At 35.2% G+C, this 12,878-nt stretch overlaps 1 protein-coding gene and 1 pseudogene across 2 annotated transcripts; one reads left to right on the top strand and one right to left on the bottom strand.

The window, feature by feature from the left end:
• Positions 1–4,388: 4,388 nt before the first annotated feature.
• Positions 4,389–7,067, top strand: LOC143614947 (uncharacterized). Its single transcript, XM_077088232.1, has 4 exons — positions 4,389–5,040; positions 6,438–6,515; positions 6,586–6,622; positions 6,749–7,067. The coding sequence occupies exons 1-4, from the start codon at positions 4,939–4,941 to the stop codon at positions 6,868–6,870; spliced, it is 339 nt and encodes a 112-aa protein (XP_076944347.1). The 5' UTR covers positions 4,389–4,938; the 3' UTR covers positions 6,871–7,067.
• Positions 7,068–7,904: 837 nt separating this feature from the next.
• On the bottom strand, positions 7,905–12,488 carry LOC143614945 (uncharacterized; annotated as a pseudogene). Its single transcript, XR_013150381.1, has 4 exons — positions 11,523–12,488; positions 10,066–10,335; positions 9,711–9,802; positions 7,905–8,982 (listed from the first exon to the last, which is right to left on the bottom strand). The product of XR_013150381.1 is annotated as an uncharacterized LOC143614945 (transcript).
• Positions 12,489–12,878: the final 390 nt, after the last annotated feature.

The following is a 12,878-nucleotide window of genomic DNA, read 5'->3' as shown; positions in this document are numbered from 1 at the left end:
TTTGGGGTCGCGCCTCCGGATGCTACCCTTATAAAATCCCGAAGCTTATAATTCGGGTGAATAATTAATTATTAGGTATGTTATGTATGTGAAATCCCGAAGTTTATAATTCGGGTGTTCTGATATATGTATTTTGTGTTCGTGTTATATATATAAAAAAATGTTTGTGTTAATTGTGTTCGGGTTGGGTTCGGGAGGTTAGGTTCGGGTGGTTGGGTTCGGGAGGTTGGGTTCGGGTTGTTGGGTTCGGGAGGTTTCGTCGTTTTTGAACCAAAAGTTTGTTAAAAAACGAGCCGTTTCGTCGTTTTTTAGTGAAAAGTTTATTAAACAACGACCCGTTTCGTCGTTTTTTAGTGAAAAATTTACTAAAAAACGAACCGTTTCGTCGTTTTTAGTGAAAAGTTTACTAAAAAACGAGCCGTTTCGTCGTATTTTAGTGAAAAGTTTACTAAAAACGAGCCGTATCGTCGTTTTTTAGTGAAAAGTTTACTAAAAAACGAGCCGTTTCATAAAATAAAGTTTGTCAACACAAAGGTTGGTGAGCAATTCATAAGTTTGAACAATAGATATATAGTATGAAGAGCCACAAAACTAGTATACACAACCATAAATAAAAGCAACAACTTTGATAAATTGACAATCGCTAATAGAATTACGTTAGCGCCACCTAGCTACAAGGGGTTGCCAAGTAGTCTAGGATTTAATAGAATATCGTTAATTGCATTACGTTAACGACACCTTGCTACAAGGGGATGCCAAGTAGTCTAGGATTTATAGATTTCCACCAACCGAAAGCGATAAACACATAGGCATATAAGCATAGAACACCAAATCGAGCAATTATTCAAGTAAAGTATACAACAACGTTTGTGGTTTAAGACTCAAGTATAAAGCATTTGATTTGAATAAGTATGAAATGTCACCCCAAAACAAAAGATAGAAAACGGGGTATGAAGTTACTCACGTTCAAGTATAAAACTTGATCGGTAAAAGACGAATAACCGGATGGATGAAGTTTAACGAGCAAGGCCTAAATGACAATAAACTCTTGGATTTAGAATGGTTGTCTTGAAGATCTTTAAATAAAATAATTGTTGCAAAAAGTAAACAATTAAAGTTCAAGGTTTAAAATGTAACTATTTAAGAATTTATAATAACAATCCTTTAAAAATGTAAGTTTGCTCGAAACCGGGTTAAAGTACCTAACCTTAATATTTACTTAACCAATGTTAAGTAATAAGGTGGGAAAAATGCTAAAATTCAAGTTCTTTTGGGACAAAGATACTAAAACGGGTTTTTAACGAGTGTTCAGGTTGTTGGTTCGGGTCTTGACAAATGGTCAAACCCAAAGTCAACTTTCCAACATATTAATTGTTATGAGATAACTCATTAAAATATACTAACACTTAACCAAGTGTGTAGATCTATTGTTTAGAACTAACAACGCACGTTAAGCGAGTGTTCGGTTTTGTCGGTCCAAACTATGTGATGAGATCAAGTTGGATCCAACAATTTAAAGTACTTAAGAAAATAATTAAAATCAGTTTGTAAACTATTTTTAAAGAAATATACAAGTCTTGATAGCTAAAAACACACTTGTGTGTCTTAAGCGAGTAAAAGTCGGTATAGTTCGGTTGGTTCGGTCTCCATCTCACAAATAGTTCATAGATGGTTTCTATATGCCCAAATATCATAGAACTTGTATATTGGTATATAAATGAAGAAAACTTAAATCTCACAACTAAAAAGTTAACTACAAGTCTTTTAAGCAAAAATTTCGGTTTAGTTCGGTTTCCACCTCCCAACGAGTTCATAGATGGATTCCATATGCTTAATATCAAAGAACTTGTAAAAAATGATTTTTGAAACTCAAATATAGCAATAAACATGTTTAAACAACTATTTTAACCAAAACTAGTAAACAAAAGTTCGGTTTCCGGTTTGGACTAGTTTCGGTTAAACCGAGGTTAGTCTTATACAAACCCACACCATGGAACTTGTAAATAAGATGAACAAACAAAAAGGGTTAGAAGTTAGTCATAAGTGATATGTATAATAAGTTATGTGTGTGTAAATATATATCAAGAACACGAAGTCCTCCATGAAGCCTTGCCTTATGACATTCGAAACTTAACCAACCGGAGTCGGTGAAGTAACAAATAAAGGAAACAAGGGGTGTGTATTATATATATGTTGTACCACCATATTCAAGAGTTAGTAATGTTAGATGAACAAGTTAGAATTACAGATAAAACTCAGTTTGACTTTTAGAAGTCAAACCTTCAAGAACACAATGAAAATAACCTTAAGATCTTTGAATTTGAGAGAGAATTTGGAGTTGTAGCAGAGATTAATGGATGGAAAGGGTGGTGTATATATAAGGTAAGTTGAAATGGTCAAGCATAAAGGGTCTTACATGAAAATGGGGTGTTTTAGTCACATGTATGCATAAAAATAACCAAAAAAACGTGCAGCTACAGACCTGCCTTCGCGCCCCGCGAAGGGGTTATTTCCGGATTTTTCAAAAATGGCAGTTTTGGTCCCCGTAGTTCGTTTTAAGTGATTTTTAAGCGTTTTAAAGACCAAATTGAATGTTTTCAAGACCCAACAAGTGTAAAACAATATCGTAACATAAAATTCATCATTTTGATTAATTCCAAAGTGTCAGTTTACAAAACGGGTCTGTTTACATAATTAAAGTTTACAAAACGAATACTATTCGGACCCGAAATTGACGAATGTCACATGTATTGGAGTGGAAATTTGTTTTTAGGGTGTAATGGTGTAGGGGCTACAAGTTAGGCCCACAGTGTGTTTTTTATTATTTTCTTTTTATAACTAAACTAATTAAATAAAAACTTATTTATTTAAATAATTAAATAAAAATACATTAAAATTAAAAAAAAATACAAAAAAAAAAATAATTAGCGTTTCAATTGTAAGTTCATCGTGTAATACACGGGTTTCTAAAGCTAGTGTCACATTTGTATAAATTATAACATAAAAATCATAATACTTACCAAACATGTAGTAATTTTACCATACTAATGTCACATTTGTATTGTCACGGGGCCTTTTTCATAATATCTTTATTACATTAATGTTCTCCTGTGCCAAAAACCCTTTTGCACAGCAAACCCCTCGTCCTGCGAACTCGAAAACTCGCCGGCGCCACCGTGACTGCTATCACCGCCGCCGCATTCTCTTCCGTCCACAGACAAGTGAGTCCAACTTTTATTTATTACCTTCAATTGCTAACAGTAATATTTATATAATGTTATTATTATTCAACTCTCGCCGGCGACAAGTTTACCCCGCCCCCGCCCCAAATCGCCTGGGGGGCGGTGTTTGCGCCCTTCCTCGCCCCCAACCTTCGCCCAGTACACATAGCCTTAAGGGAGGTTATTTTTCTTTCACATGAAAGCAAATTGGTCATTTAATTAGAGGAGGGGGGGGGGGGTTGCTTTTAGTCTTTAATTTTTATTCTTTTAGTTTTATATATAAAAATAAATTTTAACTAAATGGGTTAAAAGAATTTTTACCCTCATGCCTTGTTAACGTTGCAACATTGAAAACGTAAAGTACAAATCATGTTAATTTTAAAGATAATGGATAAGTGCTGAAATTTGGTGGAGTAACACAATAAAGGATTTGAGTCGGACCTTGTGCAAAGGTTATCACTTTGAATCCTGAACCCACCCAGGTTTTAGTCTCACCTTGCGTTAAGTTAGAGAGTTTTCCTCTTATGAGAACTCAACTGCTAAATGGCAGCCGAGCGTATACTTTCCTAGAGAATGCGTAAGCCAACCTCTTAATTCAATGTAGCGGTTAAAACAACATGTTCTGGTAAAATCCACATTAATTAATATGTATTCGGTTTATACAAATTCACGTATTCAATTCGTTCGAACCCTAAAATACTTTGGGCTACATATTATTATTTGTTGATTCGTCACTTGGCTGTGGATTTTGAAATGGGTAAGTTAAATTCTTCTTCTTCTTCATTTGCACCATCTGCTTATTTATTATTATTAGTTCTGTTCGAATCGAATTTAAACCCACCTTCAAATTTTCAAAATTCGAGCATTTGTTTCATTATTTGCATGTCTTACTAATATGTGCATCATGTTGTTCTGTTCTCTAAAGTCCCAGATACATTTATTTATTTATATTTATGTTTCTAATTCATGACACCCAATTTTGTATGAATTTTAGTTCTTGTTTTTCTCTTTGAAGTTTTAAATGCTAATATATCACTCTTTTAATTGTTACTTAGGGGTCTGCAACAAACTGAAAAAAACCGAACCCAAACAAAAACCGACGCTTTGGTTTTTATGTTTTTGTAAAATTCGAACTAACGGTTCGGTTTTGGTTTTGCATGTAACAAAACCGAACTGAACCAAATTTCTAGATTTTTATTTTTTTAGTATTTATTTTAAGTAATTTATAAGAAAATATATGTAAATCAAATACTTTTGGCCAAATGTATAATAGTCTATTAGTTAACAATTAACAAAATTATTTCTACCCAGATTCATTTTTTTCAATTAACTTTTTTTTCAGCCTAAAATTTTCAAGGCTCATATGGTGAAAACCAAAAAAAAAACAAAACAAAAACCGAAACTGAGAAAACTGAAACCGAATGGTTTTAAAATTCCAAAAACGAAGTTTTGGTTTTTGCCCAAAACCGCACCACGCACATCCGAATTGTTAGTCCAAAGTCCAAACCGTTAGTTCTGGGGAGACTGAGTTTCTGGTCTAAAAGTAGTCCCGGCTCTTTTAATAATTAGTTGTAACAACTTGGATTGGGAAGGAAACTGTATGGGCTTCCTTCTGGTTGATTTGATGGTCATCAAGTTTTAGTCATGATATTAGCACAATTCCGTCTAAGCATTTAGGCCACATAAATGCTGAAAAATTCTCACTTCGTTATCTGAAATGGACACGTTAATGTCTTCATTTGCAGCATCTGATTCTGAGGAGCCAAGAGGTAGGCAGCCATGTCTTCTGCTGTCAAGATTTTTGTTGTCGATCCAAAAGGTATATCATAATTATAAAAAATAGAACATCATTCTTTCCTTTCAGTGTTCATTTATTAATTTGCAAAATCATGTCAATAAAAGTATGCTACTATATCTATGTGCTTCACTTCATGTTTGTACTGATTATTCGTTTCAACTTAATTGTCAAAAATCTTCTAGTAAATACTGTTTAACCGACGTGCAGGTTATTTACATAGTTATTTACATGCCTCACACCTAGGCCTTACATAATACATATCCTTGACCTGTCTCAATTTACCCTTGGTGTGTCTTTTGTTCTTTAATATGTGCATCTAAAGCTTGTTTTCTTAGGAACAGGCGTAGCGAAATTGTGTCTGTTACTGGTAATGAATGTTTAGACAAAGAAGATAAAATCCCTCTCGAATTTGAATACATTGTTCTTTTTTATTGTTTTATTTGAAAAAAAAAGAAATTCAGTTTTAGGTGTTGTTTTACTCTTTCAAGTATTAAATGCTAACATATCACTCCTTTTTATTTGTTAAAATTATTAGTCCTGACAATTAGTTCTGGAGACACCGGCCCAAAAAGTTAATGCAACAAGCCAAACAACGTATTATTTGGGCCTTTTATGTTATGATTTGGTCCAAATGGGATTAGGGTTAGCATAGGTTTAGATAAAACTAAGAGTAATTAGTGAATTTCTGAACCTACTCTCTTTTTTCGCCTTTCCTCTCTGATCATGTGTCTGCATCCATTTCTCGAATTACTCGTCAAAATTGTAGAAATTTCATGGTTTGTATTTCTCAATCTGGTTTCTTGTTAAATTTAGGATTTCTGTTACTCTGTATCCTTGTTTTAAAGTGATTGGATTTAATACGCAATTTGTTCGATTTTGGTATCAGTTTCTGTATAATGCATGTGCTAGAATTTAATCAAATTTATTTCTCTATTAATTGAATGGTAACAATTCACAGCATTTTGTATATGGAAATGATTGGAATATTTCTGTTTTTGCAGTCTTTTTGGATCTTGTTTTTTTGGCATTCGGTTCTCTGAAATCTGAAATTAAGCTTAATCAGAGATAGATTAAGAATAAATTATAATGCACGTTTGAATATGTATTTTGGGCTATGGATTTGATCGTTTGTGTGCGTTTGAAGTTAGTCTCTGTATATTATATAGATTCAGTTATTCATTTATATCTAGTTTCCAAATAAAAAGAGCATTTCTATATACAATAGTTGAGGTCTAATTTTGTTAGTCTCTGATTTTGTTTATGCAGTTTTAACATGATATTTGGCTTGCATACTTTAGCTTCTCATATATTCTTTTTCTTATCCTACTAAATATAAATATAATATATTTGAATGGTTAATTGTGTTATAATATACTTGAAGTTTATATAAATAACGATAATTATATATGTATTTAAAGGGAGACCAGAGAGCTGGAAATATCCAAAGGCTGGAAAATGAGAATGCATTGCTCATTGCTGAACGCATGCGTTTGCAGGTTTGACTTTAACCATCCCTGGTGAAACTGTTCCTTTATGTTCCTGACTTGTTTCTGGTTTGATTTTCAGAGACTTAGAGATACAAATGGTTTGAACGCTGTAAATGGTAAGCTCTCTGATATTAATTCTTACTAATAATCTCTTTTTCGTTTTCATCAAACAACAAGAAACCGATAAATATTCATGTGCATTTATGTTTTTTTTTCTTCATTTTGTGTGTGAGATTACATAGGTTCAAACCAGGACATTAATGAAAATGAATCAAGCTCAGAGCAGCAGCAACCAGCAGAAGCAGGCCAGGCTGACAGCTCAGCAACTTCAGGTGCAACAACTAGCCAGAACCCGAAGAACTGAGTCATGCTGCTGCATCATTAGTGATGGAACAATAATAATATCTTTTCTTTAAAGATTTATGTATGGTACTTTTTGTGTTGATCCACATCTCCAAACTATGCAGGATTTCAGTGGTTTTTGTTTTACTATCACCAACTCTCATGTCCTATCTTATCATATATGTCATGTTCTAACTTTCATTACACCTTTTCCATTTAGAATATGTCAAAAATTTGAGCATTTTATAGTTCTTGTTGTAACTTCTTTTGGCTTAATTTTTAGTTTTGTTTTCGTCTATCTTTGATGTCTTATCATACTTTTTCAACATTTTTTGTTATTTAAATATTACTAATATTATAGTATTTGTATACTATTACTCTATTTTTTTTACTATTTGTTAGTTGTTTATGTTCTTTTCTGGAGCTGGGGGTGTCCTAGACCGACCTTACTAATAGCTTTGCTATTGGTTGGAGTTTTCACCGGTATGGTTCGACCAAAATAACCACCAAAGGTCATTACATCATAAAGTATTGTTTCCAAACCATTGTATGCTGAATAATTTACTAATTTAATTATAAGACTAGAGGAATGTTGGTTTAGTTAGGCTTGTTCCCAGTTAACGGGTCAAAGACGTCAGAATTTTGGATACGGTTCAGTTGCAGTTTGTTTAATCTGTCATGTTAATTATGTCTTTTTTAATTCATGGGTCATATTTTCTAACCTCTAGAGAAATGATCTACTGCACGTCTATGCTACGTGTGTTAGTTTATTTATTCGTAGGTCTTGCGGTTAAGAAAGTGTCGTGTCTTGCTTTGCTGTATTACTTGCATGTTCATTCAATCTAAGAGTCGATCAAGAGTTATAATCAACCCAATGTTAGAAAACGCTAGCATTTGAGCATTCATAACAGCTTCTCTATCAGCTATCTCTGTCTCTATAAGTTAATTAAAAAATCATCTTTACCTGTTCACATTTTACAAGATTCTGAACACAAATTGGCAAGGATAACTTAAAAGTAAGCCAAAAAGAAACATTTTTCCAGCATTTAGCTCTAGTTTTTGCATCATCAAAACAAAAGTAAAACAACATATTCAGCACACAAAGGCAAATAATCCATTTCAATGTCTGTTTGTCTGTGTTTCTCCATATTCAATTTTTTCTATACCTCCCCAAAACAAGCAAGCTGCTGAGTAATAATTATATACAAATAAAATAAAATAAAAAACCAGCCAACGTCTTCGAAAGTATACAACCCCCCCCCCCCCCCAAATGAATCATATCCTTTTTGATATTGATTTAGGGTTTACCAAGTGCAGCTGCAGCCGATTCCACATGCGTAAGCAGATAATCGTAAATCTTCTTCCTTATCCTATCAATCGTCTCGGGGGATATATGATCTTCTTCTTCATCATTGTCATCACCATCTTTCCTACTTCCAATCACATCCAACCAATCGTTCACACTCTTAAGCTGACTCAGCATGCCCGCGATCTGCCCGTTATCAGACAAAGAACTAGATGTGTCCACGTCAGCGTCCAAGAATCGTTCAACAAACCCGAGAAACCAGTCTTGAGACTCCATTTTCAGCTTCTGTCCCAACACAACCGCTTCATCAAAGCCGCTCCCCCGTTCCCATTCGGGTGGAGGTTGGACCACTTTTGACTTTTGTTGAACTGCGCTCTGCCTTCTTGGAGTCGATGGATTGACCATAACCTTTGACTGCCTAGCTTTGACTTGGGTTTTGGGTGAAGTGGTGTTGGTGGACCCCTCGAGTACAAGAACCGGTCGGTTTGTTTTAGGGTTTGAATCATTGGTTAATAGTGGGGAGATCAAAGGGGTTAACTTGGCTTGTTTGCTGTAAACCGAGAATGATGATAAGTTGGTGGCCATGGCTGCATGGACCCAAGAGCTTGCTTGCTTACGCCTTTCAGAAGAAACTTTTAAATGTTCTTCTGAAGGGTTTTCTTCATGATCTGTTGACGATGATAATGATGACGAACCGTTATAGTAGTTTTGGACAATGATTCAGAAATGAGTAGCGCGTTGTTTAAGTTGGCATGTAATGCCAAGAATTGCTCCACTGAAGGCTGCGGGTTGTCTTCTTTGGCAGACGAACGCAGCTCCGAATACATGCTGCAACACAATAACAAAGATGAGATCAAGTGCAGGTGGAAAATGGGAACGAGTAAGAACAGATTCAGGTCAATTATTTGACACGTTTAACAATCAACTCTTAAATACAATAAGGTTATATACATAAATAAAACCATGAAACTAATTTGTTGATAGTTTTCTTTTCCATCTATAAACGCTCACCTACACATAACCTGCACATGTGTAAGTGGTTATGAATTTTGTTTATTTTGTATTTTTTTTAATGTTAAAAAAGATGAATTAGCATTACACATTAACCATTTCTTGTATTTCAAATTACTTTAAAATTGCATAAAAAGGAATGATTTATTTTGTTCTTTCTGTTATTGGCAAAAACTGTCTTTCGCACACACACACACACATGTTATATGACCAAAGGTGTGCCAGAGAGGCCCAAGGCGCTCTGGAAAATGCAGCAAGGGCAAAAAGGCATGTCTCAAGTAATTATGGCTCAATATTAGGGTCTGCAGGAGGTTATTATGTAAAAAACTTGAAGGATAAAAAACTATAAAAGGTTTACTTGACAAATAGGTGATATGTAAATCAGACAAGATAGATGCAACTTCTGGTTGTAAAGAAAACTTATTTGGTTTACGTGATGTGCACGCCACCACCTTTGGAACCAAAACGCCTTGCGCTTTTTTAGACCAAGCGCACAACACATATTATAAATTGGAAACAAGTGCAAAAATGTAATAAAAAATTACCTTATACATTGAAGTAAGGTTTCTGCAGCTGAGGCCTCTTGCATGGCCTCAATGGCAGCAGTTTGTGCAGAATCTCTATACTTAAGTACTTCCTAAATACAAACAATACACAGGATATATTGGCATGAATAAAAAACAATTTGTAAAAAATACATACATATCATCATCATCATCATCATCGTACTCAGTATATCCCACCAATAGCAAAGCTATGGTAGGGTCTGAGGAGGGTAAGATGTAGACAGCCTTACCTCTACCCCATGGGGATAGAGAGGCTGCTTCCGGTGAGACCCCCGGCTCGATAGTAGTTTTGCATCAAGCCTTGGACATATTACATAATGAATATTAAATGTACCTTCCCAAGTTTTGCAAGAGAAGAGGGAAGTGAAGACCAAGAAGCAGTTGTCGCATCGGTCAACCGCCTGTTACTGAGGGAAACTTTGACCAGGTTTCCGGGTAGACCATTTGCAGGTGCCTCTGCTGTCGACTTTCTCCCGGAAGACAGCTTTTGTTTATTGTGATTAACGGAAATGTCAACCACTTCTCCTCTCTTTGCAGGTGTCTTTACCTCTTTAGAAGACGGAGACGGTGATGGCATCCGCTCGCTTGTAGATTTCCTTGGAACCTGTGTCCAACATGGATATATAAGTCAAGGGTATTTTAGACAATCTCCTTAGAAACATGATAATATGAGCAACAGAGCATGTCTTGTCAAAATGCTCAAATGATTTTCTTTTAAATGTTGGCGTCTAAAATACAAAGAGTATGTACTAGATATTCAAAAGTACACACAAACTAATTACAAAGTGAAATTGAAATAAAATGAGAGTTATTTTCCTTTCATATCTAAATTTGTCATTGAAATTTAAAATCTTATGTAAATCAAGATATCTGTAACATGCTAACAAACTTGAATGGTTTTTATAACGGTTATACCATCGTTAAATCATCATCATCATCATCATCGTACTCAGTATATCCCACCAATAGCAATGCTATGGTAAGGTCTGAGGAGGGTAAGATGTAGACAGCCTTACCTCTATCCCATAGGGATAGAGAGGCTGCTTCCGGTGAGACCCCCGGCTCGATAGTAGTTTTGCATCAAGCCTTGGACATAAGGCACATAGCACTCAATCATCAGGGACACCGGCTGATTGGTGCATGTGCCCTTGTCTTTCGGCTATCAACGCCACCACATGATGCCTGATTAACCTTCCGCCACCTTTAACGTTATTTTCACGAGATTGGTAAAATAACGTCAAAATTAGTGCAATTTTACTTTTGCCCACCCGAGGGTTCACACATATATACTTTATATGCGCGCACCGCAAGCAGGGCGTTTATACCATCGTTAAATGATAGTTATAATTGTTTTTAAATGTTGAATGGCTCTCTTAATATAGGTACATAATAACATCATGTGACAAATTAAATATAAAGGCAAAAAAAAAAAGAAAAAACTCAAAGCAAAGTGACAAATCAAATTTCTCGTAATAAAATAAAACTTCATAGGAACATAAAATACTATTTAACACAACTTAATGAATCTCAATATTTGCAAAAATGATTCTCACATTGCCTTAATTTCAAGTTTGAGACCCTAAATTTGTTGGGAATTTAGAGAAAAAACAAGTAATAATGTATTTAGAGACACGAGACCATGGAGACCATGGTGACAGTTAGTTAACAACGGTACAATAAAAACAAACGGTACACATGGGCTTTCATATTCAGCATTAAACACTAAAAACAACTGCTAGGAAGTAAAACTAAAACATGAAACAACTTTAATAGAAATGAATAATAACTTACAGAAGTAGATCGCGCTTCAGGCTTTAAATCAGTCTTGGTGTTAGCAAGTTTCAGTTTCGGAGTCTTAACATCCATACTACCTTCCCAGCTCTTCCTCAAACCCTTAGGCCCCAACTCAATACCCGAAACGAAGTTCTTAATGGAGCTTCCGATCCCCGACTTCTTTAAACTTGGACTCGCGCTCCCTTTCAATTTCCCAATATCTTTATCCAACCCTTTGATCTTAGCCTGGTTTTTAACCCCACTCGAAAACTTCTCAAAAGAAGTAGGCATAGAGTAACAGCTAGTAGGAGATGATGGAATCGACCTCGAACCTGACGGTTTGACTTTCGCCAAAGACTGCCTTGAATCACTCGAATTCAGTATCAGTTTCGACAGCTGCGACTTCGATCTCACCAACGTTGATGTGGCTTTCTTAACCTCATTCGAGTTCGATCTCGGTGTACTCGAACAACTACCATCCTTTTTAGTAGAAACTTTGATACTACCAATTGATGACTTGGAATTAGTGGAACTCCCACTATTGTTATTATTATTATTAAGGAAGCCTAAAGAGCTTTTAGTGGCAACAATATCTTCAGGGGTACCAACACACTGATGTCTACCTGGCACCGGTTTCACCCCGTGTAATATCGGAACAGGGGTGGCGGATTCGAGGCGCTCGACATGGATATACTGACCCAGTTGGATCATATCACTCAAAATCAGATCAACATTCTCATCAGGCAAAGAAACATAAGTGGCATGAGAAGAATCGGATACCTTGAGATAAAAGCCTTGATTTTGAAACAGCTCACCACCGGCTAATGCGGGTACAATACTCACCACTTGTAATAAAGATGATCTGTGTTCTCCAGCCACTTTCACATCCGTGTTCATATGCTGAAGCAGTTTCAACAGAACCCCAGGTGTCAAAGTAGCCATCTGTCTTCGCAAATTCGATTCAAATATGAATCATATCTTTCAACAAAACCCAGATAAAAAAATCTTGAATTTAGATGATATAAACAAAACCCAGATCAAGAATCTTGAATTTGGGCAATATCTGGAAAAGCCAGATGAAAGATGTTGAAATTAAATGAAACCAACAAAACCCAGGAAGGATTTAATTCAGGGCTTCCAAATGTATGACAAGGAAGGAAGGGTTGAAGAAAGCAAAAAGGTCAAAGCAAGTTTTTTGGGGAAATAAGAATAAGAATAATTGTAAGTAAATATGACAAGAACTGAAAGAAAGAAAGGTGTTAATAATTTAGAGAATATAATGTTGAAGAAGATTATTATTATTAGTTACAGCTACAAGTAGTAATAATAATAATAATAATAATAACAATAATAATAATTGAAGAAGAACAGCTC

Source organism: Bidens hawaiensis, unplaced genomic scaffold (assembly GCF_021521415.1).
Source record: "Bidens hawaiensis isolate Kalapana, Puna unplaced genomic scaffold, B.hawaiensis_p1.1 tig00041522_1, whole genome shotgun sequence".
Taxonomy (NCBI): domain Eukaryota; kingdom Viridiplantae; phylum Streptophyta; class Magnoliopsida; order Asterales; family Asteraceae; genus Bidens; species Bidens hawaiensis.
The sequence above is the reverse complement of the archived record's forward strand: the minus strand, read 5'-3'. Positions and strand labels throughout refer to the sequence as shown.

What these genes read in the sequence shown, in the direction of transcription:
- LOC143614947 (XM_077088232.1), top strand. Translation starts at nt 4,939, where the DNA reads ATGGACACGTTAATGTCTTCATTTGCAGCATCTGATTCTGAGGAGCCA. An exon ending in CTGAACGCATGCGTTTGCAG is followed by an intron (nt 6,516 to 6,585) that starts GTTTGACTTTAA and finishes TTTGATTTTCAG; the next exon opens with AGACTTAGAGATACAAATGG. An exon ending in TGGTTTGAACGCTGTAAATG is followed by an intron (nt 6,623 to 6,748) that starts GTAAGCTCTCTG and finishes GAGATTACATAG; the next exon opens with GTTCAAACCAGGACATTAAT.